Source organism: Odontesthes bonariensis, chromosome 15 (genome assembly GCF_027942865.1).
Source record: "Odontesthes bonariensis isolate fOdoBon6 chromosome 15, fOdoBon6.hap1, whole genome shotgun sequence".
In the NCBI taxonomy this organism is placed as follows: domain Eukaryota; kingdom Metazoa; phylum Chordata; class Actinopteri; order Atheriniformes; family Atherinopsidae; genus Odontesthes; species Odontesthes bonariensis.
Window position 1 is genome coordinate 18148887 of NC_134520.1, and position 27357 is coordinate 18176243.

Genomic DNA, 27357 nt, shown 5'->3' on the forward strand with positions numbered 1-27357 from the left:
AAAATTACTTTTTACTTTTACTAAGTTGTGAAATTCAAAGAAATGCAGACTATAGGTGTTGACAACACAAAAGCTTTTATCACATAACATTTTATTTGTTTCTTGACAACAACAAAAAAACAAACAAGAAAAAATGAAACACAAAACAATGCCTCATGGCTGAACCGTTTCCGCCGGTGCGCTCGTTTTCTGCGCATCGGTTCACGGGCTTCTCCGCCACTTTGACCAGGATGATTTCAAATGAAGGTAACTCTGTGTATTCGTCATGGTATTTGGTAATCATGCAGCATGTTAGCTTGCTCCGCTGAGAAGTAACAGATTTAAACTTTACAGTCAGATCTTCTGGATGGAGGCACAGCACAACGGGTTGACACGGTGCCCCTTGAACACATCTGACACTCTGCAGTGCAGCCAATCAGGGTTCGAGTCCTGTCAACACGCAAACATCATCTCTGTGGATGACTTAGCTGGTTGCCTTGGTTTAATATACACACAATATGCTGTGACAAAATTGGATTGGTTGGATTTGGGCAATAACCACTTGGTCAGGGTTAGAAAATGATCACGGTTAAGACTAAAATACATTCATTTTATACTGCGTACCCCCTGGCATCAAACTGCAGAACCCTAGATGAATTCCAAATTGTACCCGATGTATAAACATTACACACAACTTTGAGTTGTGGTGGCAGTCTATTCTCGCTGTGTAATGGGTAACACTCGCAGCTGGGCCCCAAGTCTGTAAAGTGCAAGGTTGTACATGGGCCTTAAGCATTGTCGAAATACTCCGAGCTCACACAAGCACAATGGCACGACATATCTGGTATAGACACCGACAAAGATCTACAACTGCTGCTATTGTGCTGTTGATGTGCTGCTTTCAATACACAGCTGGTGTAGACAAAGAGTTGAGCAGTGCTCTGTGCTCATGTGTGAAGGAAAAGAGGGGGCAAAAAGGGCAAACGTGGAGAAGGTAGCACTTGACCACCCACCTTTCATTTCCTCTGAAGGGCAAAGAAGTGAACATCTTTGAAAACAACGGCTTCAAAACATGCTATTGTGCTTACTTTCGAAAGGATACAAAGGTCGAAACGTGCCGCAGCAGGGGCCAGTCTACAGAGTGATGAAAAACAAGATCAAGAAAAAGGTAAGTTTAGATTGTCGTGAAACGTTTCAAGCCTTAAAAAAAAAAAAAAGAGACGTGGCATTTCTGCTTTTAATGTCCTGCAATATCAGTAAATAGGATACTCTGTGCAAGGCCTCCAACAAAGGCATAAAGATGCTGAAGCACTAACCTTTGGTTATTGTTCCCCCCTGAGTTGGAGGGGAATCAAACGACACAGAGCCTGAAAAACATACAACCATGGTTCATGAATGGCAACTTTCAGGTCTTTAACTGTAAAGACTTTCTTCTCGAGCACAAAATGCGATCATAATCTCTTTCAAAGCACTGCTCTGAAATACGCAAAGAAATTGCCATAATTGGGTATATCTGGAGCTAACTGGTGTTTAACCACAACGTTAGTTCAAGGCTCATTTCAACACAGAACCCACTGCAGGGCAGATGATGAATTGATACCCTCTGAAGATGACACTCCCAGGAAATCGATCCCTGATTTAATCAAACGGCAGCGTCTGAGAAACGGAAAGGGTTAATGTGACACACAGGCGCACACATACCCGCACCGAGTCGCAGATTGAGTTTGCTTTATTTATTCCCCGGTTTTCATTTTGCTCTCCTACTTACACACTAAAAAAAAAAATACACAAACGCATTCCACACATACACAAAGCGATTATCACCAAAGGTACGTTTGCCTGCTTGTAGCTGTTCCCACAGGGAAATACGCTGTACGGCTTCTCCACTCTCATTTTTCACTGTCTGCTTATGATGCCCCATGTGTGCACACTGACTTTCATTTAACCCCTCACAACACACACACACACACACACACACACACTTGCATATATGATGCAAACCCTCCTTTTTCCGTCTCTGTCTTTCTAATTCCTAAACAGACTTTGTACAGCTTCTGCCTGAACCTCTGTTTTCCCCCAGCAAAAGCTAAAATAAACAGAGGCGTTGTCCACTCATGCCGCAGCCCAACACTAAGGCAACTGTGGCACTGCTGCTCTTTCCCAAGTCAGACGAGGCTCTCAGATGCAAGAGAAAAGTACTTTTACATTTAGACTTAAGGCAGATTAGTTGGTACACTGAGAGAATATGAAGATTTCATATACTCTAAAGTCCAATACAGTTTTAGAGTTGCTGCATAAAGAGCAGGAAAGTGCAGGTCTGCCAGAAGAAGAGCACCCAAAGGAAGGCAGTGCCTTGCTCAAGGACACTACTGCAAAGTGGGTGGGTGGGTGGGGTTAAGCCTTCCATCTGAAGGTCTTCTTGGACAACAACACTCAGAGATGCTGCGCATGTTTTACAGCTATTTATATCCTCGCGAATTTAAAACTCCTGCATCTCTCCCTCCCTCTCTCAGAGTGTCTTTCCAGTTAAAAATGTTCAGGATGGCAATGACACCGCCCCCCCCCCCCCCCCCCCCACACACACACACACACACACACACACACACATCCAGAGGCTGAAGCTCCTCGATACAGCCGATCTGTGTTCGAGTCCCAGCCATTCGATGCATAAGAGGATGGGCCCTACATGTAAGAGTGGGATCATACGGGGTCTGTGCACACAAAAAGAAGGCGGGAATACTACATGCCGCTGTCTTTGAAGCACAGCTTTACAGAGCATCGTTTGGGGAGCGTTTGCAAAAACTATTTCAAATTTCATTCTGGTTTCCTTTTCTTTCACATCTTTGGTTTATATCGACACTTTCTTGAGGAGGTGTCTTTATAATTATTTCCAAAATCCACGAAATGCTTTGCAACAGAATTAGTCCTCCAGCAGAAGACAATCCTAACCTAAAACTCTGTCTACGCAGGACACCACTTCTCATTGTGGGTCATCAGTATGCGGTTAACGACTAAAATATGTTCTCTGAAGTTATTCGGGGACAAAGACATGATTTAGGCTTCTAATTGCGGGGTTAGAGACAGACTAATAGCACACTAGAAATTTAATAATTTGTACCTTGATGTTGTGCTGTGATGAAATTATACTTTGCTCACCTTTGGAGTTGAAATAATTACAAAGGTGGGAAAGGGTAAAAAGGTGATTTACACAATATGAAAATTTAATTCCAAGTTAAATTTTTGTATTGGCAAAACTAATACCCGTGAAGTTTCGAGAACATGTGAACCTCTGCGACGTGCTCCAATAATTGCTAATAAAAGCGTAAAGTAAAACAAAGTTAATGTCTAGTTATTTTCAGCGTGTGGAAAAGGGCACACTTCATCTACTCTACTGCCCTTTCTCTGTCATCATGAAGGGAATGTGTACCAGTGTCTATAAGATGTGTGTCTTGATTGATGCCTTCCAGGGCAGAAGCGTGATTGAAACACCTCCTCACCATAAAGCTGTCGTGTGCGTGATGGAGTCGCAGGGTCATTTTATGCATCACACCTGTCCCCCTTCCTCCCTACGTTGACACCCAATCAAATAGGAAAATGGGCATATTTGTTTTCCCGGCCTTGAGAGGGCTTGTGCAGCGGGCTATATTTTTCTGTTTGACTGTGAGCTGTGCGAGGAAGATGGATAGAAAGACAGAGTGACCGAAAGAAAGAACATAGAAAGGACACATCAGGCTGATAGACTGCTTAGCGGTTAAAGATGATAAACAGGGAGAAATGCAGCCCTCTGCGGTTTCACCGGCGGGTTTACGCTTAACAGCCATCTCGCACAAACACATGCGAGCACAATGTGATGGAAGGTAATAACGTTCTTTATTCTCTCGTTCTGCACCTCAGTGAAAATGTGAGACACTTGTACCACAGTGTGTCCATTAATGCTGCTTCAAACCTGTACATTTCATGGCATTTTTGGGAAGAAAAAAAGGTGCATTCAAACCTTTTTATTTTATTTTATTTCATCTTTATCTTATTTTGTTTTCAGCACAGGTAATGCAGGATGACAGGCAGCGTCTCATCAGGCCACTGGGGCTGACCAATTAGGGCAGACTGGGCTTTTTTTAAATTTTTTATTTAATGTAGAGGGCCAGCCTCCTTACCTTCTGTTTTATTGAGGGAAAAATGTGTAAATATGCTTAAGATATTAGTGGTGTTAACCATTTCATGGTGGCTTCAACAGGTCGTTATACACTCCTGGGTCACTGAGGACCTAACAGGATTTGGCTGTCTAATAACATTCTTACACCGAACTCTTGTTAAGACTCAGTTGATTAAAAGTGCACTTTTCTTTCATTTCTACCATCAGGCATGAGATAACTGGGGGAGAGATCTGAACTCTCCTTTATTGCTACAGTAGCCTCAAACCTCCTCGCTGTAACTCGGCTTTTGCCTGCTAGATTTTTCCCTGTACACCTGTGTCACTCAACACTTACAAACTGGGCCCCCAACCTGATAATAGCCCCCTCCCCGCCCAAAAAAAGGCCTCTAAAATAATGACCCTGGCTGGCTGCTGGTTTGTTTAAGTGAGGCTGGCAAGACAAACGACACCCATTCCTGCTCAGTGCTTTTAATCAGCCCCTTATAATTAACGCCACACTCCATTGGCCAAACAAATATCTTTGTCAAGGTGCTCGTTGCCGTACAAGTTCTTCTCCTGTTCTCAGACAAGATAACAAGCAGTCTTTAATTGCCTTAATTTTGTGTAGTAGTAGAATTATAAAGATCACCGTGTTCTATTGTCGCCTCTTCCCTCCCTCGTTCCTCCCTTCTTTCCTCCTTCCCAACAACTATATGAAATATTTCATCGTGCTGGAGTGGTGGGGCAGTAGTCGTGGCATCAGACTTTAATAAAGTGAGCGACCTTGTGGGACTGCAGAACAGCTAGATTAAGTTTTCCTTCCCTACTGGCAGAAGCAGCGAACTCTGTGGGGTTTCTTATCTGGAGCTTTACTTAATTACCTGCTTTAATTCTAACATTCTCCAAAATGACCCCCTCACCACGATGAGACAAGCTGCTTTAATTAAACAAATGAATATGTCGCTTATCGAGCGGGATCAGAGCTCTCGTTTGTCACAGTAACAGCTAAGGATGCTGCCGATGATCACGTTATCTGGGACCTGGCCCCAGATTCACCACACACAGACGATGGAGTAGCAGATGCTATCTAGCTACTGTATGTGGTACTGTGCAGATCTGTAAGATACAAACAAGCCCATTAGATACAGCAGACATGTCCAATTAGTCACACTGTAATCTGATGAGCTTCATAATGTAGCTATGCGTCCCTTATTATGGTGCTAAGAGGTTTGTATCCCAAGACAAGGAAGACCAGTAGAAGAGGAGTCCTAAGAAATAAGCAGGTGGAGAATGGAAAAGTACAATAAACTAAACAAACAAAAACAACAGTCTTCCAGCGTTTCCCAGAGTCAGTGGCCAGCCTGTTTGAGGTTGTTACATAACAATATTTCAAAAGTTTGCAGAGGGTTTCTGTGCTTCTACTGCCGGACCAAATGTAATGGCAGAAGTGTCAGAGAAGCCATTGTACCAGCAGGGGACCACACAGCCCTATTACATATGTCTGCTGGCCGCTAATGTGTATTAGCAGGACACAGAGGAAGCAAGGTGAAGATAAGTGATTTTTGCAGTCGTTGACTAAGTAGGACAAAGGGGGGAGGGAACGCGTTAGAGAGGGTGAGACAGAGGAAGCAGAACAGGGGTGGAAACTACAAGGACCAAGAGTTGGAGCAATTTTAGAGCTCCATATTCGCTGTGTAGATGTGCAGAAAGGTTGAAGTTTCAGTTGTCCATAGCTGGCAGTGAAATCTAATGTTTACGTTTATTCTTAGTCATATTTTGGGGAGTTTGACTCATGACTCATCCTGCAACTGGGGGCCTACACACGCCTTCTTGGATTTCACCATCCTTGTCTGTGATTCTATCCATACAAAAATCTCCGGTGAGCAGGGGTGAGCGGTGGAAGGTGCCTGCTCGGCATGTTAAAAAAGTTGGATACACCCTCTTATTTAAGAATGAAAGCCCTGGAGATGTGAATTAGATCTGTATTCTATCTAAATGCTTTCTCCACACAAGTTTAGGGATTCCTACTTCCATGTCTTACTTTTAAAGCATGTCCACTTTGTAAACTATGGTCCCAATTAGAGTAAGTAAAAAAATACTTCTCATTACAAAAGACTACAACTGTAACAGCAAAATCACTGAGTGAACAGCCTTATAGCTACATTGATGTATTCTATACACTGTAGGACTTTACAAAAAATATAAACGCAAGGATGCAAACAGCATTCTTCTAATTGTTCCATGGAAAGGTCTTAAGGTCTCACGTATCCACTGTGTGGATCTTTGCTCTATGGCAGTCAATAGCTATCTGTGAAATAGTTGAGCAAGACGCTTACTCGACAGAAAATCCTTATTCCTTATAGGAGTTTGTGAGAAATCCAAACGCGATTGTTGAAGCAACTCAAAACACCAACTAAAAAAGACAATTTGACAGCCAGCATTTTCTGTTGGTTAATAATTCAGCAAGGACTGAAGGCTGCTGTTGGCATTAAAGTTGGATTTGCCGTGTTTCTGTCAGCAGCAAAATTCAAAACTCTGTATTTTTTGGACTAAGAGGGGAGAATCTTGCCCAGCAAAGGAACCCCAAAACATAAAGAAAAACACAGACACCGACTAACTCGATGCCAAACACATTAGTTCTTGTTCTTTATTTAAACCTTTTTTTCAAACCGTGGTACTTCACCCACCTATCCAGACTTTTCAAGGGCTTACTGGCCGAGTGATGCCACTTGACGCCAGTGGTGTTAGAGGGCCGGTACTAAAGGAGTGAGGAGGCTCCTCAGCTTGGTCTCTGACAGCCCCCTTGAACTCTGTGGGCCCAGTGATAAAGTAGCTTGATGAGTGGGCAATCTCTGCCTGCCAGCTGCTGGTTTGGCCAGGGGAGCTGGGAAAGGTGCCAGAATGAGTGAAGACCCGCTCCACACAAACAAAAACAAGCATGAAATGAAGTGCGGAGACATTTGTGGAAGGTTTAGGGAAAATGCGCCCTTTCTCAAATCTACATTTTTTTTTAAACAAATCCTGACATCATGAAAAGTCATGAGGATCTTACCAGAGGTCCGTTTCACGTAGCAGGTTTAGTGAAAACTCTGAGTAGGTTAACCCTGAAATGAGGGAAACCCTGAGTTTTCCGTTTCACAAAGGGAGGTAACTCAACCCCGAGAAAGAGGGGTAACTCTAGCCTGTTTCACAAAGAGAGGTAACTTAACCTCACGGTCAGTTACCGGAGTAACAGACTCTCTGAACCTAACCTGGTCGGGAGCAGGTTTTATTCAAGAAACCTTGAGTTTCTTTCTGTCTCCGCCCTCTTTCAGCCACACACGCCATTTGATTTCCTCATTCATTCAATCAGCAGAGCGAGTTCTTCTACTTCTATAAGTCCATTAGGCACAGTAGGAGGCAACTTTTTTCACGAACATGTCCTTTTGACAACGATCCCGTGGATGAAGGTGCAGCATTATTGCGCAGAGAAATAAATATTCGTCGGAGATGGTTATTAGACCGCGCATAGATTTTTGCATTTACAGACAATTATCTTTTTGAGCGGCACCATCAGAATGTGTTGGGACAAAAGAAAAAAAAGACATAAAAGACAAATAAATATTTGTATGAATAGGCTTAAAAAAGACATATATAGGCCTATTATATTTTATAAAGGCACTCGTGTCTTGGGGGTGGATTCCCTCCGGGGATTCCCTCAGCCACTGCCCTCCCGTTAGAGGTGGTGGCCACCACCCGTTTTACGGGCATCTGCCTTCTTTCTGTTGGCTCAGTAGAAGTCTGTTAGTTTAAATAGGCTTAATTATTTAACAGAACATGATATAGATGATGACTCTAAATTGTCCTTAGGAGTGAGTGTGAGTGTGCATGGTTGTTTGTCTTGTTTGTCTCTATGTGGCCCTGTGATGGACTGGCGGCCTGTCCAGGGTGTACCCCGCCTCTTGCCCATTGACCGCTGGGATAGGCTCCAGCCCCCCCGCGACCCGACTGACGGATTCATCGGTGTATAGATAATGGATGGATGGATGATATAGATGAGAAGACATGTGTGAAAACAGCATTATGTTGGGAATAAAATAACTGCACAGTCAAATAGCCACTTAATATTTATTTTACAGTGTAAAACATGATCAAAATGAGGTACCTCCATGCCGAGGTCTCACCTGTTTGAACAATGTTTTTATATTTCATCTTAAACTGCTGCCAAGAGCGCTTCTCCCCTGCGGGATTGCACCTAAATGAAATAAATGAATGGGCTACCATTCAAGCAGTTTCCCTGTAATATTATTGGGATTGCAAAGGACTACATTTAAACTTACACTTTTGCTGCTGCAACGGTGTTGCACTTATTTCTAAAAACGTATTGAAACTCGCCGCATGAGCGCATTAAGATTTCCAAATCGATGTTGGTGAAAAACGTAGCCCCTCCTCTTCCCCGTTGCCAAGGTGACTCGTCGAATCGGGGCTCCATTGATGCTGGCTTTTTAAAGTTGTGGTGCACGCGCTAAACTCAAGGTGAACTTACTCAGAGTTGATTAACCTCACTCAAATCAGCGTATGTGGAACCGAAAACTCAGGGTTTTCTATCTCAGAGTAGATCAACTCAGAGATCAGGAATAGACTCAGAGTTGGTTGAACCTGCTACGTGAAACGGACCCCAGGTCTTAAAGTTAGATACATGTTACCTCGGATGAACAACAACAACACGATACATTTCACCAAAATGTTGAACCACTGCGTGAAAGAAAACTATGAGCACTTTTTCACACCATTATCAGGTGCCGCTAACCAAATACAGTTGATTAAACGATCAACAGCAAGTGTGAGCACCTCTATGAAAGCGGACGTTTAGGGCCGTTTGCTGGTCTGGAGCCTTCAGGTGTGTTTTCACACACCGTCAAGGAGGAAAGATATCAGCAATTGTTGAGTCCATAATTCTTTAATGAGAGAGATTATTCACAAGGGAAAAACAAGACAGCTGCCAATCTGAGAGACCAAACAAGTACAACTTGTTTTCATTAGCAGGGTATACCAGCATACTGTCCGCCAAGGACAGGGGTTTTGTAGTCCCAGGACCTGGGCCCACTGCAGTCATTGAATCGACCATGAACTCCTCTGTCTTTTTGAGTCGGACGTGAGGCCATCTGTCTGACAGCTAATGTTAGGCTGTAACTGGGCCATGCAGCAGAACAATGACCCCAAGTACAACGGCAAATCTGCACCAGACAGGCTGAAAAAGAAAAGAATTACGGTGGTACAATAGACCTCAACCTGACGAAAAAATGCTATGACGGGACTTTAAGAGATGTAAGATCATACAGAAAACATTTATTTCAAGTTGCGACTGCGGTGGTGGTTTTACAAGCTATGGACGCATGGGATGTATATAGATCTTCCCCACACATCTGCAATTTCACTTAGTTTCTGTTGCAAATAATGACACGGTCTAATATCTTATGTCTAGTTGCTCATCTGGTTGTCTTTACGTATTTTTAAGCACTGGATGATTTTTTTTAAATTATGTGCTGATACGTAAAGCAGTCAAATTGACCGGCGTGCTTTCTTCATATTAACTCAGTATATTGTAATTTGAAGGAATCAATCCAAATGCGTTTGGTCCATAGCTACACACATACAATCACCAAACAATCACCAGACATATTCAGACACGAGGTTCAAACACAAACAGTTTTCTATTCCGAGATATTGATATTCATGGAGCTAACTGAATTCAAAGCAGCGCCCCGATCATTACTGAGCAGAGGGAGACCTGGTGCATATGACATAATGTCCTTAAGGATATATTGTGTCTTCAATGCTAATTCCATCTGGAGCAGTGTGTGTGTGTGTGTGTGTGTGTGTGTGGGGGGGGGGGGGGTCATGTGCATATGCATTTCAGTATTTAAGTCTGAGTCCCAGATGAAAAGAAAAAAAGCATTTGAACCCTGACCCTCTCAGTGAATGCATCAAAAACATTCTTATTTATATATTCATTCATTTTTACAGCCGGCTGAACAGAGTGCATCACCGGCTCCCTATGCTTTCACTCTATAGAATCTCAATCTCCGTTTCTAACTCTATTTTCTCCACGAGCCTACGAGTCATCCGCAGTCCGCAGACTGCCAATGACTGTAAAAAGTCCTTCAAGACATATTCAGAGTATTCAACAGAATTTAACCTGAAAGGAAATTCCCGAAGGACCGGAATTCTCTGCAGTTCTATACAAATACTCACAAGTCCTCAGAGGTTCGATATTCATGGCTGAGGAGATTGTGCGGCTTTACAACCACGAGCGCTCCTATGATATGAGAGAATATATTATCAGAGGAGGCTTTTTGAGTTAGAACCGAAAACTTCTCCCTCAGCTGAAAAACACCTTTTTCCCCTTCTCAACATGTTTATATCGTGTTTTTTTTTTTTTTTGTTTTTTTGTTTTTTTCTAAATGTAAAACAAGACACAACAAAAGAAAAATCATCCATCGACACCATGGCTGAGGACTTTGGCTCTGAATCTGAAGAGCACTGTCTTTAGCCTCTCAATGGCAAGGTCAGACAGCCCAAGTCTTCTACAGAGACAGTTTGGAGGAACCAACACCAACCTCACGACTGAGGGGTGCGGTGTAGAAGAAGCCCGTACAAGTGAGCTGGATAATCGAGTTGTTTTCCTCTGGCTGCTAAAAAGGCAGATGTGACATGTTCTATTTATGACTGTGAGAGCATGGAATCAGATTTTGTAAGCCTTCGTGTCTCATCCAAACATGTTAAACCACAGCAGAAGTGGATTCGGTTTAATTGGAGACATCCAAACATGGCGCTTAAAGCTGCAGTCTGCAAGATTTGTTGTTGTCATATGTAAAGTCCTACTTTTTGGCATTTTAAGAGTTTACATGATCTATCAGAACGCTTGAAGTTGAAAACGGTGACCTCTGTAGTCGCAAAATACAAGAAATGCTTATTTTTTAACCGAAAAATAAAAAGTTATTCAACTTCCTGTCCCGCCCCTTCAAAACACATGAGAACTCGTGCACGTAGACGTGCACGCCAGATACGCTTACACGACTCCTCATTCATCAACTCACCTGTCATTTGCGATCATGGAAGACACAGTAAGTAGACTAGCCCGTAATGAAGTTCAATAGTCTAGATAAATAAGCGTGGGGACGAGCCTACCTTGTATCGCGCGTGCACAATCGGTGATTGACAGGCAGCAGAGCCCAGCTCGTAAACCTGATTGGTTACCTTTTACCGGTCCGGTCTGCAATTTTGTAAACAAACCTGCTGGCTTTGGAGGGACCTAGCGGGACATATAGGGGACCTAGAGAACTCATTTTTTTTTGTATTGGGGTATTTAATGTACTACTTTCAGAATCCCCGGACAGTTCCAGGCATTATGCTTGAAAAAAAGTTGCAGACTGCAGCTTTAACCGCTAAACTTCTTATGAAGACTGATGCTATTCCACCCATTCATACGGGAAACAGCAAAGTAAGAGTGGACATGTCGGTAGATTTTCAGATTTTTTGCTTGTGGCCGGGGTTATTTCTCATTGTGAACAACATGGCTGAAGGAGACGGATTTACGTTTTTTGGTCCAAGCCAACCAACGAGCCGGGTTTTCTTCTTCCTCGTGCCTTTCTTTCTTTTAATGGTCAGGGCTCACTTCGGGCGACAGCACTCCCAAAACGAGCCGTTGTTGTGACTGCGTGATGTGGTCCAGGCGGTTTGGCTCGGCATTCCCTGCCCAAACTAACCGACTCCCTGGGACTATCCTAGTGTATTGCCCCTTTTCCACCGAACATTTTTGTACCAGTACAGCTCTACACGGTCCCACTCTACCCTGATTGGGAGCTTTTCCACCGCGGGTTGAAGGTGGGACCCGTTACAATTTTTAGCCCCGGCTAGTACCTGCTTCAGAGGTGGGTCTAGTCGGTACTAGTCGGTGCTAAAACGTCACGTGATCAGTGCTGTCCACTGATTGGTCAGGTGAAATTACGTCATACACGCAACGAAGCTCGGAGAGCTTTAAATAATCACCCGCCATGTATGAAAACACACCTGTGAGAGCAACAGAGAATAAACAGAATTGCGAAGATGGAAGACCAGAGAAGAAAAGCCAACCCATGGACCATGAGCGAGGTGCAGACCTTTCTGTGTGTGGTGGCCGAGGACCGCATACAGAAGGAACTGGACGGGCTATCACCGGAATTCTCAGCAGTGCCGAGACAAACTGAAGAGTGATTACCGGCAGGTAAAGGACCACAACAGCCGGAGTGGGTCAAACCGAAAGACATGGAAGTGGTTCGACCAAATGGACGGCATTTACGGTCACCGCCCGGCGAACGGCGTGGATTCGGCGACGTCTTTGTTGGAGGCGATGGAAAATGGTAAGTGTTGTTCTTATCCCCTTGGTGCAAAGCTTATATCTTAACAAATGCATGTTTTATATCGTAACAAATACATGTTCAGTCTTTAACTTGTGTAAAAAGTTACACAGGTGTCTCCTGTAAGTTGTTCTGAGTGAGCTAGCAAACAATGCTGTTTTGGAAGGCTAGCACAGTGTCTCACCTATGCGGTTTACATGTATGCGTTTCTTATGTTCACACTTTTTATTCTTTTTCCCTCAAGACTCGGTTTGTGCAACCGATGAGTGTTCGATTGCTGAGGTCAGCGAAGATCCTCCAATCCCGCAGGCTTCAGAACCAACACTGGCATCGCAATCTGCAGCTGAGGCAACAGCTGCTATCTGCATTCCACCGGCACCAACACTGGTGTCGACGCCTGTATCTGAGACAACTCCTGCTGTTTACTTTAGTACTGTCTTTTTTAATAAAGAGCTTGGTTTAACTAAACAATATGAATTGTCAACTGCATTATACATTACACTCCATCGTTGTGTTTACTTTTGACTAACCGCGGCATGACACTTTGTAGTCACCTGAAACCGACGTCATGTTAGTGGTGAACGGGCCGACTCCGCCCACTTCCAGGCCACAGTTTGGGTGGAAAAGGAAATGTTACTGGTGCCGTGTCGTGTGGTGTAGTGTCGGGCTATATCGAACAGAGTAGAGTAGGGCTAGCTTGGCGGTGGAAAAGGGGCATAAAAGCGCCTGTAGAAGCTAAGCCATTGCTTTAAGCCACTGAGGTGTTTCGCTTGTTAAAACCTTATTGACGCGCTTGGACCATACCATCACGGATGAATGAGTACCCTGTTGCATTTGAGTTTATACAAACAACTCCGTTTATTTGCCTCTCATGGTCTAAATCACGTCTCATGATTACATCCGTACGGAGCACAAAATGTTGCTGCACAGCGGTCAAAAACTGTTTGTTGTCCGGAAACACCTGACGAGCCCCCAAACATACATACAATATATATAGGCCACCCGCCAATCACAATCCGACAACAATTAGACAACAATTAACAGATCTGCTCTTACAGCGCCCTTAAAGAGGAGTTTGAGGAAGTGCTGCGAGGAGTTCGATGTGGGTGGAGCTCATTGCCATATTCCTAGAGCCCCACTCGCTGAATGAGGAAGAAGTTAAACAGTTATGCATTTATGAGAGTTAGCAATATTGAGGCCATGAGGGTTTTTTTTCATGGCAAAACTTTAAAATGATACAACTTTCTGGAGTTGTTTGAGGATCAGGAATTGCTAAAGAAGGACTTCCTGCACTTTGTTTTTGGAACTAATAACGTATATTGACATGCTGATAGGCTCAACATAGTTGATGAACACAGTCAGCATATTTAGAGCAGAGCTGACCATGTTAACCAGTTAAGTCGGACTGTGTCAATAAACTAATTAATGCTACGCAGATGTCCGAGTGGATGATATGCAACCATACTCAGGTGTTCAAAATAATGACTTCTAGGATATAGTAAAAGTTCTTTTGCAGTGTGTCCCCACGTATGCAGTCTGCTTACGTTGTTAGTCCGCTTGCCCTTTATAAACAAGCACAGGCAGCAGTTTAGGTGCCATCAACTGCAGCACTCCCGGCATCCCTCCTACTGACGGATAGAATTCAGGGCTACAAAGAGCTACGTGAGAGAACACAGATCAGATACAATGTATTGAATTAGTTTTATCTTACCGACAATGTGTCTGCATTTGAATGCCTTAACCGTAACAAAAAAATAGGACACAAAATGGGTTTGAAAGCCTCAAAATCATACTAAATTATGAGGGAAACAAGCAAACAAACTTTAACTGTGTCGCATCGCACTGCTTCTCTCTGAGTGGCGGATGACAAATGGCTTGGATCTGCGAGAAATCACAACAGTGCGAATTGTCTTTGTTTCTGAATATTTTGATGACATTAACATTTGGATTTTAACAAAATTAGAGGTTTGTGTGTTGACATTTATGCCCATCAAATGGAGCAGGGAGCCTTCTGGCTGATTGCAGCAACACGTCAGCTGATAATTCGGAGAGTAAAAATACACATGAGCAGATTGGGCGGCATTGTTCACCAAATGACAAGATCTGCCTTCTTCTCCGCCTCCTTAATTATCTTCCTCGATTATAATTACACGTGTGAAGGTCCAGAGGGCAGGGACTGTGTGTTGTATTGTCTGCTTCTATATCTGGAGTTAGATGAAGCAAAATAAGCACAAATTCCAGTGGTTAATGAAGGATACCGTCTGTTCTGAAATCACAGACATTCATTATGAGAGCGAGGCAAAGTTTGCACACATCGCTCTGTTTGATGCCATTTGATTCGCAGTGCCATTGTACACATGTGTTGCAGTATTGATTTAGACTATGATGTGGCACAATTAAATGGTTTGAATGCTGCAAAGTTGAGTGTTTCTCAGAGTCGCGTTCCTCCCCATGAACAGCTGACACATTGAACACGGTGTCGGCTTTCATTAAGAATAGTGATGACTGAGAGCACCAAATGACCTGTGGGTTCTTAAGTAGCCTTGTCATTCTCCCTTAATGAAGCCGATGAATAAATTATTTGAGGAGCTGTGCACGAGAAGTCTGATCTCCTGTCAGCATGTCTCCACGGGGTTACTAGGAACCCCAGGGGAGTCCTCCTCCTCCTCTCCACCTTCCCATTTATCCTTTAAACTCTCCCTTATTTGGCGAAAATTCCCTCTCCTCCTTTCTTCTCTCCAGAGATCTACCGCTCTTCCGGAACCCTCCACCTCTGCCTCCTCTCTCCACATCACTCTTCCCCCACTGTGTGTGATCCTAATCTCCTCTAAAACATCTTTTCCTAGACTGTGAGAGTTGGCAGAGAGTGAAGGCCACCATCAGGGTCCTTACTGACTCATCCAGTCGTAAACAACTGGTGAGAGTCGGCATGCTGGCAGCCCTCCAGTTCCAGATACGTTCATTTTGACAGGTCATTTTTTTTAAGATGCTGATTGTTATTTTCCCTGTTATGGTTTTGTCCCCTCCCCGACTTCAGATGGGGGGTAAAAGTGCAACTCTCTCTGATCAGGCAATTTTACTGTCGAGGGCCGGAAAAAAAACAAGGATGCCAGTAATAAAAAAAGGAGAACCAATTGCTCTTTCATTTCATTGCCGTTGGGAAATCAGGCTGACAGAGGAATAAAGGCACTATAATAATAAAGTTTAAGAAAAAGGGCCTATGGCTTTCCATCCCCCAAGTCCACGCAGTGGCCCCCATGGACGGTGCAAGTTGCTCAGGGTCACCCGCATTATTGGGGCAAAGGCAAGAGAATGTGAGGCAAATGGTCAAGAAGAAAAATAGGCTGAATGAAGAAATGTATCCCTTCGCTGAACCGTTTGCTCCATTAATGTTGAAGGAGTTTAAAGTACTGTCCTTTTTTATTTTCCCAGATGTGAAACAGATTGAAAGTGACAAGAGAAAGTCATGTTGAGATCGAACCAAAACGGGAAAATTTTTAGCTATTTAACTGTTTTAGCTCAGCACTGCTCTAAAAAAAAAAACCCTGATGTTTGTTAATTCTGCTTAACCAGAGTTTTTTAACAATGCATCATTCTATGCTGGGGAATCGCTGTATTGCTCATTACAGTGGCACACAGTGCAGCTATCTCCGCATGAACATCCAAGTTAATGGGCCACAATAAAGACACCACTGTCTTCATTTTATGGCTCAGTTTTCTAATGGCCTACTTGGCTATCTTGCCTGTTGTCTCAGAGGAGTCATCTAGGTCTCTTTAAGACATCCAATATTCTCAGCACACTCTTTCCTCCTGGCTCATGTCTCCCTACATCTACTTTTGCACTCTTCCTTATTCCTGTCCCCCTCCTTCCATTCTTGAAAGCTACGGGCAGCGTGCAGTAGCCCAGGGCCTTTGCCTGTGCCTTTAGTTTCATTAGCGGGCCCCAGATGCTTAGCTGCTTACAAAATTATAAAGGGCCAAAGCCAACCGCCTCCAGATGGGACCCATCTATATTCAGATGAGCTGTTTCCTCACAGTCAGAGCAATCCCACCCTGATGTCCTACAGTGTTGTCAACAAACTTGCTGACAAACACAAACACGAGCGAGTACAAACAGATGTACACATTCACAGAGGAAGGCATGTGCGCACACCCTGAGCCACCCAGGCAAAAGCACACACACACATGCGCTTGGCAGGGTGGCATTGGTCTCTGTAGTAGAATACTATAGCTTTGCTTGTGTGCTTCAGTCTGTGCTGTCAGCTTAAGCTTTCACCCAGCATTGCGAAGTGGACAGGGGGTGCACGGAGAAGCTTTATGGCCGTTTTACAGATGGCCTGAGAGACATCTTGAAGCATCACCTCTACGACCAGCTTGGCCAGCTTGGCAAGAAAAATATTACAAATTTATAACTCATGGTGGCTACATTTCGACAGCTTATGTCTTGCCAAAAACTTTCACAGACACTTTCTCTCTGCTCAAAAAAAAATCGGCCCAAAGGGTTTGGATGGCAGCTATATGAGAAGATAGAACAAATAGTAATAATGCAAGCACTGGTGCAATAACTGACATTAAATAAGTATGTATCCCTGGTGTCATATGAGGTATGTGAAATGAACAAATGACCAGAATCATATGCTCGGAAAGGAAGAGGAAATACATTTCTGTTCTCTCCTCATGTCATAATTCAGGCTTTCTTTTTGGCCCCACGCATTTTTCTCTCGGGACTTTGACTCCACTGCAGCAATCGCATCAATCGGATATTTATATTACAAAGTCAAAACCCCCAAGCGTCCCACTCGAGTTCAACATTTTCTTGTCTGACACTCAGACTCGTTTGAGCAGCACAGTGAGACATATTTTAATAAAATAGCTACATAAGAAAAAACTGCCGTGGAAGTGTCTTGTTTAAAAAAAAGCCCACAATGAAAGCACATTTAGAGCTACAGCATTAAGACGGCATCGAATAAGTGATGCTCAAATGACAGCAGGCTAAGACACAAGCTTGGTTCAGAGCTAATAGAGATTGCATAGCGTATTTGCTCATTCTCAAATCTATCTGCACAGAGAGTTGATGTCAGAGCAAAGTAGTGTTGACTTTGCAGAGCCGTTTGAATTCACACACACACACACACACACACACACACACACACACACACACACACACACACACGCACACACACACACACACACCATCTGATTCATATGGACCTTGGGGAGTCTCCATTGACACAAGTCATTCTCTAGCCCCTTACCCTAATCCCAACCACCACAACTGAATAATTAACCCTAACCTTTGACATAAACCTACTCAAACCTAACCCTGAAAACCAAGTCTTCCCTTTGTACCCACAAGTTGGTGTGCTGTTAGATTTTCATCCCCATCATGCTGGAAAATCAAGAGCAATACATCTAAACACTATTAGTGACATAATGCATTCTGTTGCCCTCCACAACCTCACAACTCAACATATCATCCTAATCCTTCTTATTTCAACAGAAACCCCAAAACAACTCTTATGGCTGATTTAAATGCTTAACTGTGTGGTGGACAGCGTTTGGTCCCGACACAGCCAGACCCCACATAATCCTTTAGTTGGAGTCAAGGGGTCGATGTGTCATTGTGCTGAGCACACTCTGTAGGCTTCAAACAGCCTATAGCCATGCATCAACACCAAAAACATTTCAAAGTATTCTGCATATCATGCGGGTGTGGCTGCTATACATTCAATGTAATCCAGCTCAGACCCACACGGCGTGTGTATAAAAATAACTCGAGGCCAAGTTGTTGAAGAATAGGTCCGATGTCACACTGGGCTTACAATGACAAAACATTTAGCAGTGTTTATGAGTTCAGCCTTCCTGAACAAGGTGGGGTGAAGGTGAGGTCTTTCGCCTGGAACCCTATAGGCAGCAGTGACTTACAGTACGGTAATCAGGGCGCTTTTGGCTGCAGAAAAACTGCAACGCCTCACCTAGTTCATTATAAGATGACACAACCAATTTGTACCTCTGCCTACTGCAATCTACCAAATCTCCCTTGACAAAAGCATTTAGATTAGAGCGCTTTCAGGGAGGGCTACGCTGACATGCGTACCCTGCCTGTAAAAGAGGAAATGAAGTGGCTTTTTAATTCTCCTCCAGGCAAACATAAAACTGTCCAGGTAAGTCATTTTGTGGGCTGAATGGAGAGTGAGAGGCAGCTTGGCTCTGTGTCATAATGCACTCACGCTTCCTCGTGAATCTGTGCACGTGTGTCATTGTGCACACCAAACAGAAATACAAAACTCTTACACACATCCTTATCATCCGAAAGATTATTAATCTATTTGCCACGTTTTGTCGTATTATTTCCCCTCACATAATCCTCTTTCACTACCTCTGGCAGCATGCTAATGAGCTTCTGGGAACAAGGAAGCCGCAACGAGCTGTTGATTGCTCTGGATGGAGCTTCTCCCCTTCCCCTCCCCGTCTCCCAGCTCGTCTTACCGAAAAACACAAAGACCCCAAAATGGAATAGAAAAGTAAACACTGATAAAAAAAAAAGAACAATTTCCTTGTTTTAGTCTTTAAACACAACTGCAAGGGGGGGTTGCTGAAAAAACATGAACACCTCTTCAGATTTGGGTGACAGTCACCAAACAGTAAATCGGTTCGCCTTTTCTTCCTTTTCATTATATAACTCAGATTCAAAAATCTGTCCATTTCCTCTTAGCGGACAAGCCGGTGACGGATAATTAAGTGCGTGTCTCTCACATTCTTCGCTGCCTCGTTTTTATTAAAGATCTTGTCCATTTCCCTCATCATAGACAGTGTTGACAGAGAGGGAACATCATATATAACATTTTTTTTTTTTTTTTTTTAATCTAAGGACCTTATATGAAAACTCTTGGACTGTCAAATGATTGCTACAGTTCCCCCTCTATAATGGGTGTGGGAGGAGAGAGGCAGCGTCGAACATGGTCTGTGTTTTACATTATCTCATGCAGCCTTTCTGAGATGGAGGCCTCGGGCACCTTGGAGGTGTAATAAAAACGATGCTACACGAGAACATTGAAGTTAAGCTTTGAAATTGAGAAAGCGCGCAAGTAAAAGGACACTGCTGCTTCCCTGGTCTCCCCTGGTCTCTGGATGTGTAAAGCCATGGCTCATTTCTGAGTATGACCAAAGGGAGATTAGCGAAAATTGCGAAATGAACGAGGCAGAACACCAACATACTTTATATTCAGACAAATTGGTGTTTGCATAAATTATCAGCATGGCAGGAATCTTATTTATTTTAACACACACGCGTTTTAATACAAAATAAGCAAATGAGACACTGTATCCTACCACTGAGACACTGGTGGCTAATAATGCCTGTTATTATGTCCTGAGAGCACTATATAGTTAGGATTTGTATTGTTACATCATACCTATGGGGAGTCGTATGCAGGAAACCGAACCGTCCCTGTTTATATTTCCTCTGTGTGTACTTACTTTATGCATGTGTGTCTATCTGACACTGGTCAGAGGATGGGGAGGTTAAGTCTAGGATGTGAGGCCACAAGTGCTTTCAAACAGCAAACTGGGGCTTGCTTGATCTTTTCAGAAAGCAGCTCTGTTTGGAAAGCAGCCGTTAGTCTCGGTTTTATTGCTCAAATTACCTAAGCTGGTCCTTGTCCTGTTTGCCCTTAATTAATGAGCATTCAATTCCCCTATTAATTAGCACAAGCTATTAGCTATTTTACATCACTCTTCATTTGTCGACAATTAAAATGTCTACTATTAAAAGGCATGGCACGTGGTTAATTGCGCGAGTGGTTTGGCAGCAGGCGGGCAGAGGAACAAGGAGAGCGCTGAACCTGAGGAGGAGTCAGCAAGGTCTGCTGTAGTTATCATCGCACAACCTTTACATTCTGTCCGTCTTCAATTTGCTGCCTGACACTGTGTCCTCCAAAGAGGAAGCATCTCCCTCAGCGCTCACACACACTGCCTGTGTTCAGACCCAAATGGCCCTGCTCAGCACTGCAGCAGTTAGATGAGGGGAGGTGTGTGTGGAGATGGGTAAGATGCGTCTTTATAAGGCTGGCTAGTGCAATTGCCTTAATATTGCAGGTGCAATTAGTTCAAAATGTAAGCAGGTGGAGTAAAACCTTGGTACAGTAGAGTTTCTCGAAAATGGAATTTGTGTATTTAGACATTAACAAAGGAACACGTGCATATTTGTATCTAAAGGGGATCATTTCTAGTCACAAGCCCATGGAGTATTATCACTTATCCCAATTCTTATAGAATAGGGTAAAATAAGTAACAAAAGTGAGAGTGAAGACACCAGAGGACAGCATGCAGGCTGTGAGACTTCAGGAGATAACACAGTAAATACAACGAAAGGTGAGCAAGGAGATACACACAGAGCAGTGGAGGTTTCCTCCCTCTTTCCCTCGCCCTCCGTCTCACCTCTCCTCACCCCTTACCCTCTGCCAGGACTTAACAGGTGGCAAGGGGAAACAACCAGGATGGAGTGTTGCTGATTGACAGAACAATTACTGCAAACATGCACCTCAACTGAGAGGCAGACATCTCCAAAAGATTTTCACTTCGCTGTTGCATCAGCCGCTTACAGGGGGGATTTCGGTAGAAAAGCAAAATCTCCCCGACTGACTGACTGTACGTCTATGTGTCAGACTTGCAGCTGAGCACAACTGCTTGGAAAGCAGTCGTCTGTTTTATTTGTTGCCTCCGATAAAGAGAGGAAGAAAAAAGAAAAACATTTACCCTTGATCAAGGTTGGCCGGTTCTAACTTTGGAAGCTTTGTTTGGCAACCGATTTCCTCCAACTCTGACTGTTCATTTGTTAGCTCAGTTAGAGGTGTAGCTATTTTTATCCACACACCTACTGACTGACGAAGAAGTGGGAAGTTAATTAAAAGAGACACCGCACATCATAACGTTTCCAACATACATTACAGATCCAGCACGCTGGAAATGATGTGAGGACCTTTCTATAAGATTGTGAGGCTGGATTGGCAACAGCAGAAGTAAAATGCGTTTTCATGATTTGTGTTGGTGTTAAATATTTCAACAATGTCAAAACAGGACAAATGGAGCGAGGATGTTTCTGTACCGTAACGTCCTTTGACGACTATTTGGAAATTTTTGCTGAGAGAATTTTGAAATCTGACTCACTGCAACTCTTCAAATTTGAATGCTCCCTCGAAAAAAAAACCAAAGTACCAAACAAAGGCTTCAGGATCATGAATGTAACTGATCAAAGGGAGGTTGGAATGGTAATTGAGCAAAACATGACATTTGGAGTTGTCATCGCAATAATGAAGTGGCATGAAGTATCTGCTGGTTGATGCAGTCAGTTAGTCAGTCAGTCAGTCAGTCAGTTAGTCAGTCAGTCAGCCACCATGCTGGCCATTACCCCACCCCACGGCATTCAGGCCTCCCAGTGCTACATTACATCACGCTCGTTGACTTTCTAATTAGCTCATCTCAGGAAAAAAACAAGGATCCTGAGCAATTCTTTGCTCTAGCAGTGTAACAACTAGCAGACCGCGGGGAGTTTGGTTGGCACCTACTGGCACCAAGGGGGCCGTTGTGTTCGGCAGACTAGTACGAGAAAATATGGTTCACTCTCCTTCCTCTGACTCTTAAACTCACACTCTTTTTCACTTTGAATGTTAAGTCAATTCCCAATTCCAAGCACAAATTGATATTTTTTGGGAGTTAAAATGAAAGATTATGATGCCGTTGTTTGTGCAAAGAAACTGCTTTGCTTACATTCTGCTGCTCCTCCACGAGGGATGGTTCATTTTGCTATTCCAGAGCAAAAACAATGAGATATAATCAGCTGTCCACTCACAACAAGTCCCTCGCTAATTTGTCGCAAATTTCAGAAAGCAACTCTTTTTTTTTTAGTTATCAGCTGTGTCACCTGTGTCAGTGTTTGAATGCCAAAATGATACAGAGGATCCTGGCTTCAGTCGGCTCTGGTGTCTACTGGCTGGAGGAGTCGTGGAGTGAGAAAGTTGAATAAGAGAAGAATAAAGGACGAATCCATCCACCTGTAGCAGTGAATGTCCTGCTGGACTGTAATCTGCTGGCTGTCTGTCTCTGAGATGCCCAGCTTTGCCGAGCCCAGCCAGGCTCTGCAGCCTCCAGCACCAAAAGATGCCGGAGCCCCAGGACGTAAAGCACCTGCACAGGGAGATAAAGGCTTCAACTCCTGAGCTCAAACTGACGATTCTTTTGATAAATACAGACATGGGGTGGTGGGCGGTGGGGAGCAATCTTTTTTGCTCACTCTCCCTCGTTCTCTCCTTCCTGTCCTGTCTACCTGTCTCAGTAATCTCTGTCTTGTAGTTGTGTGTTTTTTTTCCTCCTTCCTCACGTGTGTTTCTACGTCTCTTCCGCTCTCTTCCTCTCTCTTCATGCTGTCCTGGGCGAGTTTGGACCAGACAGGCGAAGCTCTTTACTCTGCCTTTTTTTTATTTTTTATTTATTCCATATCTATAACTGTCAAAAAAGAAGATTGCTACTTTAGGAGCTGTCTGTGCTTTGTTGTGCTCGTGGAAAGTCAAATAGAGGAGGTTGTGTTAAAAGCATCTTGACCACTTTGTGGGGACACGAGCAATGTCAGCTGCAGTCTTAAAAGCTCTAGACGGTTGAAAATGGCTTCACAAGTGCGCGAGACGCGATGCCTCTCAGACATGTTGCTCGGAGGAGTGGTTGAAACAGCATCACTGAAAGGAGGGAAATGGAGTGAGGCCTCAGCAACCTAACCAACCCTACCTTACCGCTTATTGAAACATAAACATGCCCGTGATTGCATGATTGATGCACTAGAAAAGCACGAGGAACTAATGTTTCAAGAAGCCTCCTGTACAGATTAAGAGTTTATGCATTCAAGATTGCATTAAATTAGAAGTCAAGACTGCTCAAAAGATGGCTTTTTTCCCCCCATAATCTCTGACACTGATTACCTTGCAAAGAGGCAAAATCACCAATATTTTAGCTCTTGTCACACATGAAAAAGGGATATTACTTAGTTTAATTCTATAGCAACATATCAAACACTATAACTACACTCACCTGATGAATGAGAGCAATTTCAAAGAAAGCACTTGTACGCTTCACTCTAAGTAAATGGTTGTTGAGACACGACGACTGGCTCTGAAACAGTGAAACGGTCATACTGCTGCATGTACAACTGTGACAGCTGCAAATAAACCACAAATCTCAAAACAGAGAGCAAAGTGGTTAAGTTGCGCTGCATCGCATTGGACTGTGCTATAATGTAGACAGCAGTTCATCTCTGCTGTTTACGGTGTCGTGCCCATTGTCTCCTCCCATTAGCCAGCGACCGGCATGCTACGGTGCGGTCGGGGCAGGCACTATGCTAGCAGCTCAGGGTGGCAGATGCCTGCCGTTTCTGCCGATGCCCTCAATCAACTGATGACAGATGTCAGAGCTCCTCTTGGACGGCAACACTTCATCACGCTAGCCTGTTCTCCGCCCCGCTGGATACAACAGCCTGCTTGGCAGACGCCGCGCCCAACCTCACTGCACCATCCTTTTACCCTTCCTGCCACACCTATTTATTCACAGACACACACACACACACACACATTCCTGCATCCATCAGTCAAGCGTTATTACATGAGACAGCCATCATACTTGCAACCAATGGATCACATGCTAATGCATCCAGATGCATCCACTCCGGACGCGCGCGTTTGTGTGTTTTTTTGGGTTCGTGAACATGTGTGTTGACTGCTGGGCAGATATATACGAAAAGTGCTTTGAAGTTGGAGTCTTTCAGTATTCTATTGGAAATAATGTCACGGACAAAAAAAAAAAAAACATTATTATATGGTATGGATGTAAAAACATACGAGGTGTGATAATGTTGCTGCCCACTTACCATTTTGGCCTGCTGGTAGACTTCACTACAGGAGACATGCCATCTCTGTACAAGCTCTTTGTCTTTGAGAAGTTCACTACGTTGAAAATGACCCTCTGAAAGACAAACACAGCACAGAAAACACTTAGTTCAAATTCTGACGACTCGTAGCAATGTTATCATGCGAAGACAACAAAAGTAGATAGAAGATCACTGCCAAGCTGGTAAACGTGGATTGAAAATACCCTGCAAGTTTGAATATACTTGAAAACTAATGTACTCAGAATTATTTGTGCAGGAGCATACAAGTTTGTTTAAATTTGGACTACATTATGTGGTTGCAGTAATTACAATTTACCCAGTGTGACATTTTTCCCCGATCATTTCCCTCTCGTGTCACATGGAAGTGGCAAAAAATAAATAAATATATATATATATATATATATATATATATATATAAACGGCGAGCTGTGAAAGACGCTGGAGAGAGGTTGTCACTACCACCCCGAGTACAACCGACAACTCACCAAATCATGTCACATTAAGATTACACTTTGGAAAAAAGGCAGCTTTAATGTCCTGCAGACTATCCCATGTTGTGGTAACAAAGTTCCCGATAAAAGGCAGCAGCTCAGAGGAGCGCCAGCCTCTAATCTGGGAGGACATTATGGTTTTCCCCATAGGGATGCTGCCTGGTCAAAAACATTAAGTCTTGCCTGGAGCGCAGAGGACAGCCATGGTGTCTGGCTTTCTACCCCCTCTGGTGCAACAACTCTCTATGGCTCGAATATTCTGGAACAGCTCTTCCCTCCTTCCTCCCTCCCACCTCCAGTGTGATTAGGATCAGGATGAGTGCAGAAATGTGGAGAGAGAAATGAATCAATATATATATTTAAAAAAAAGTCAAATGAATGGCAATGGTAATACTGCGGTGGGGTAAATGAATCCTATTGATGGGGCATATCAAATTACCAACTAAGTCCAGGTGGTGGAAGTTAACTGGGTGCTACTGAAATCCTATTACAGACTCCCCATCCTCCTCTCCCTCCTTTTCTCCCCCCTCCCTCATCCATTTCTGCCTTTTTCTCCTGCCTAGCATCAGACGAATAGGGATTGCGGATTGTGGCAGGCTGATTCAGACTTAGGTAAAATGACATCTAACTGATGTTGAGACTGGCAGCAGGCTCCTGTAGCAGGGAGATAAGACCATTGCTGCTGGCATTTCAATTACACTTTACTGCCCCGCACATCTGTTGCGAGAGCTACTTTTCAGCCTTTTCCCCTCAGGCAAATGCAGCCTTACTCTGACTCTACTGGCTTTCTATGACTGCACAGCCCCTTTCCTCATTCTTTATCCACAACAAATTTAGATTGTCTTCCCCCTTAGATTCACTCTACCCACTGTTTGTAATCTATTTGTTCAGCCTGTTTAACTCGAAGGGAGCTGAGACTTGACAGATGACAGAGTCACAGGCAAAAGGGAGGCTGAATCGCAGGCACAGTGATACACAAAACAAGGGTGAGAGACAGTCAAGCGGAGAGAAAGGTGCTGTAGCGATGTAGAAACAGGAACACACAGAGAGACAAAAAGACAGGAAAATAATTGCAAAACAGAGCTAACAAGGGTTGGAGGAAAGTTCCTAAGGGAAGGAACAGAAAGTAAATGGAGTTCCACTGGCAGCAGGGAGACATGGTGGGCCGACCATGGAAAAAAAAAGGTGGACCGACAGGAAGGCAGGGAAGCACATGGCGTCTCCCTCTGTGGCTCTCTGATTTAATTGAAGCTAAACAGATTAAAAACAATCCTGAGAACTTTGCGAGGCTTAAAAGTGAGGCAGGAAAGCCCTTGACCATTTACCAACAAACATTATTCTTCTGTGGTTGCATCAGACATGCTCGAGGACTGTCGCTGCCCTTTCACTGCACCTTCTACTGAGCTTGATTTAGTAAGCATTTGTTTTCAGAAGCTTTTAATCGGTTACAGTATCAGGATTGTTCCCTGGTAACAAACATATTTCATCTATCTATGTAATAATTCTAAAGATGTGTTTCGACAGTAATTCAAAGATAGAACCAACTTAATTTCAGTGTTTCTCCTTTAGACATAAATGAACGAACAAAGAGGATGACAGACACAAAGGTGGGCAGATTTTACTGTCCCCACAAATCATAAGCGACACTTACTGGAGCATCCGGTTCTGAAGGTGACAAAAAGAAAACTGCGTTGATCTGCAAACACAAGTGCAACCAGCTCATATCAATAATGACCAAAGCAGTCCACCGGGAGCAGCACAAGTCAGCACAGACACCAACACATCATCAGGAGCCTGTAGTTCACCACCAACACAGGCGCAGGTTAGTTTCCTGTTACAACCCAGAACACAAGCATGCGCCTGCTTGTCAGTGTAGCTGGAACGTTGCCCCTTTTTTTTACCCAAAAGAACAAATAATAAAATAACAGGTCCACTTTACATATTTATTCATCCTACTTTTACCAATTATTTTGTCAATTCTACTCGATGTAATTTCTACTATAAATTCTACTTTTTATATAATACACACTGATATTTCACTTTTAATGTGAGTACACCGTCATTTAGATCAGACAGAAGAATGATTTGATTTATTTTCTACTAATAAAGCCACCAAAACTGTTTTGAGACCCCGTGTTGACAGAGCTGTTGTTCATAAGGGGATCTCCATTTAACAGAGGCTCACAGACAGGTACATACCACAGACAACATCCTGCATGTTTTAGTTAGCCATGCATCTATAAACGTTATGAGCTAATGCTAAAATGAGAAAAAAAATAGTTGTTGTTTGTGATTATAGTTGACATATAAACTCCAGCGCACTAAATTCAGAATTTCACGGCATTAAAATCAAACAAACTGCTGTGGGGGCTAATTCTCCAGATGGTTAAAAAAAATAAGGCACGACCAGGACAAATTTAAGAGTCAACATATGTGAATGCGTGT

General features: G+C 43.5%; 1 protein-coding gene across 3 annotated transcripts in view; it reads right to left on the minus strand.

The window, feature by feature from the left end:
- agbl4 (AGBL carboxypeptidase 4) overlaps positions 1 to 27357 on the minus strand; it is a 305045-nt gene that overhangs the window by 173931 nt on the left and 103757 nt on the right. For all 3 annotated transcript variants that reach the window (XM_075485313.1, XM_075485311.1, XM_075485312.1), the window contains one exon: positions 24401 to 24495. In XM_075485313.1, coding sequence (XP_075341428.1) covers positions 24401 to 24495 — 95 coding nt within the window. The remainder of the gene's footprint in view (positions 1 to 24400; positions 24496 to 27357) is intronic.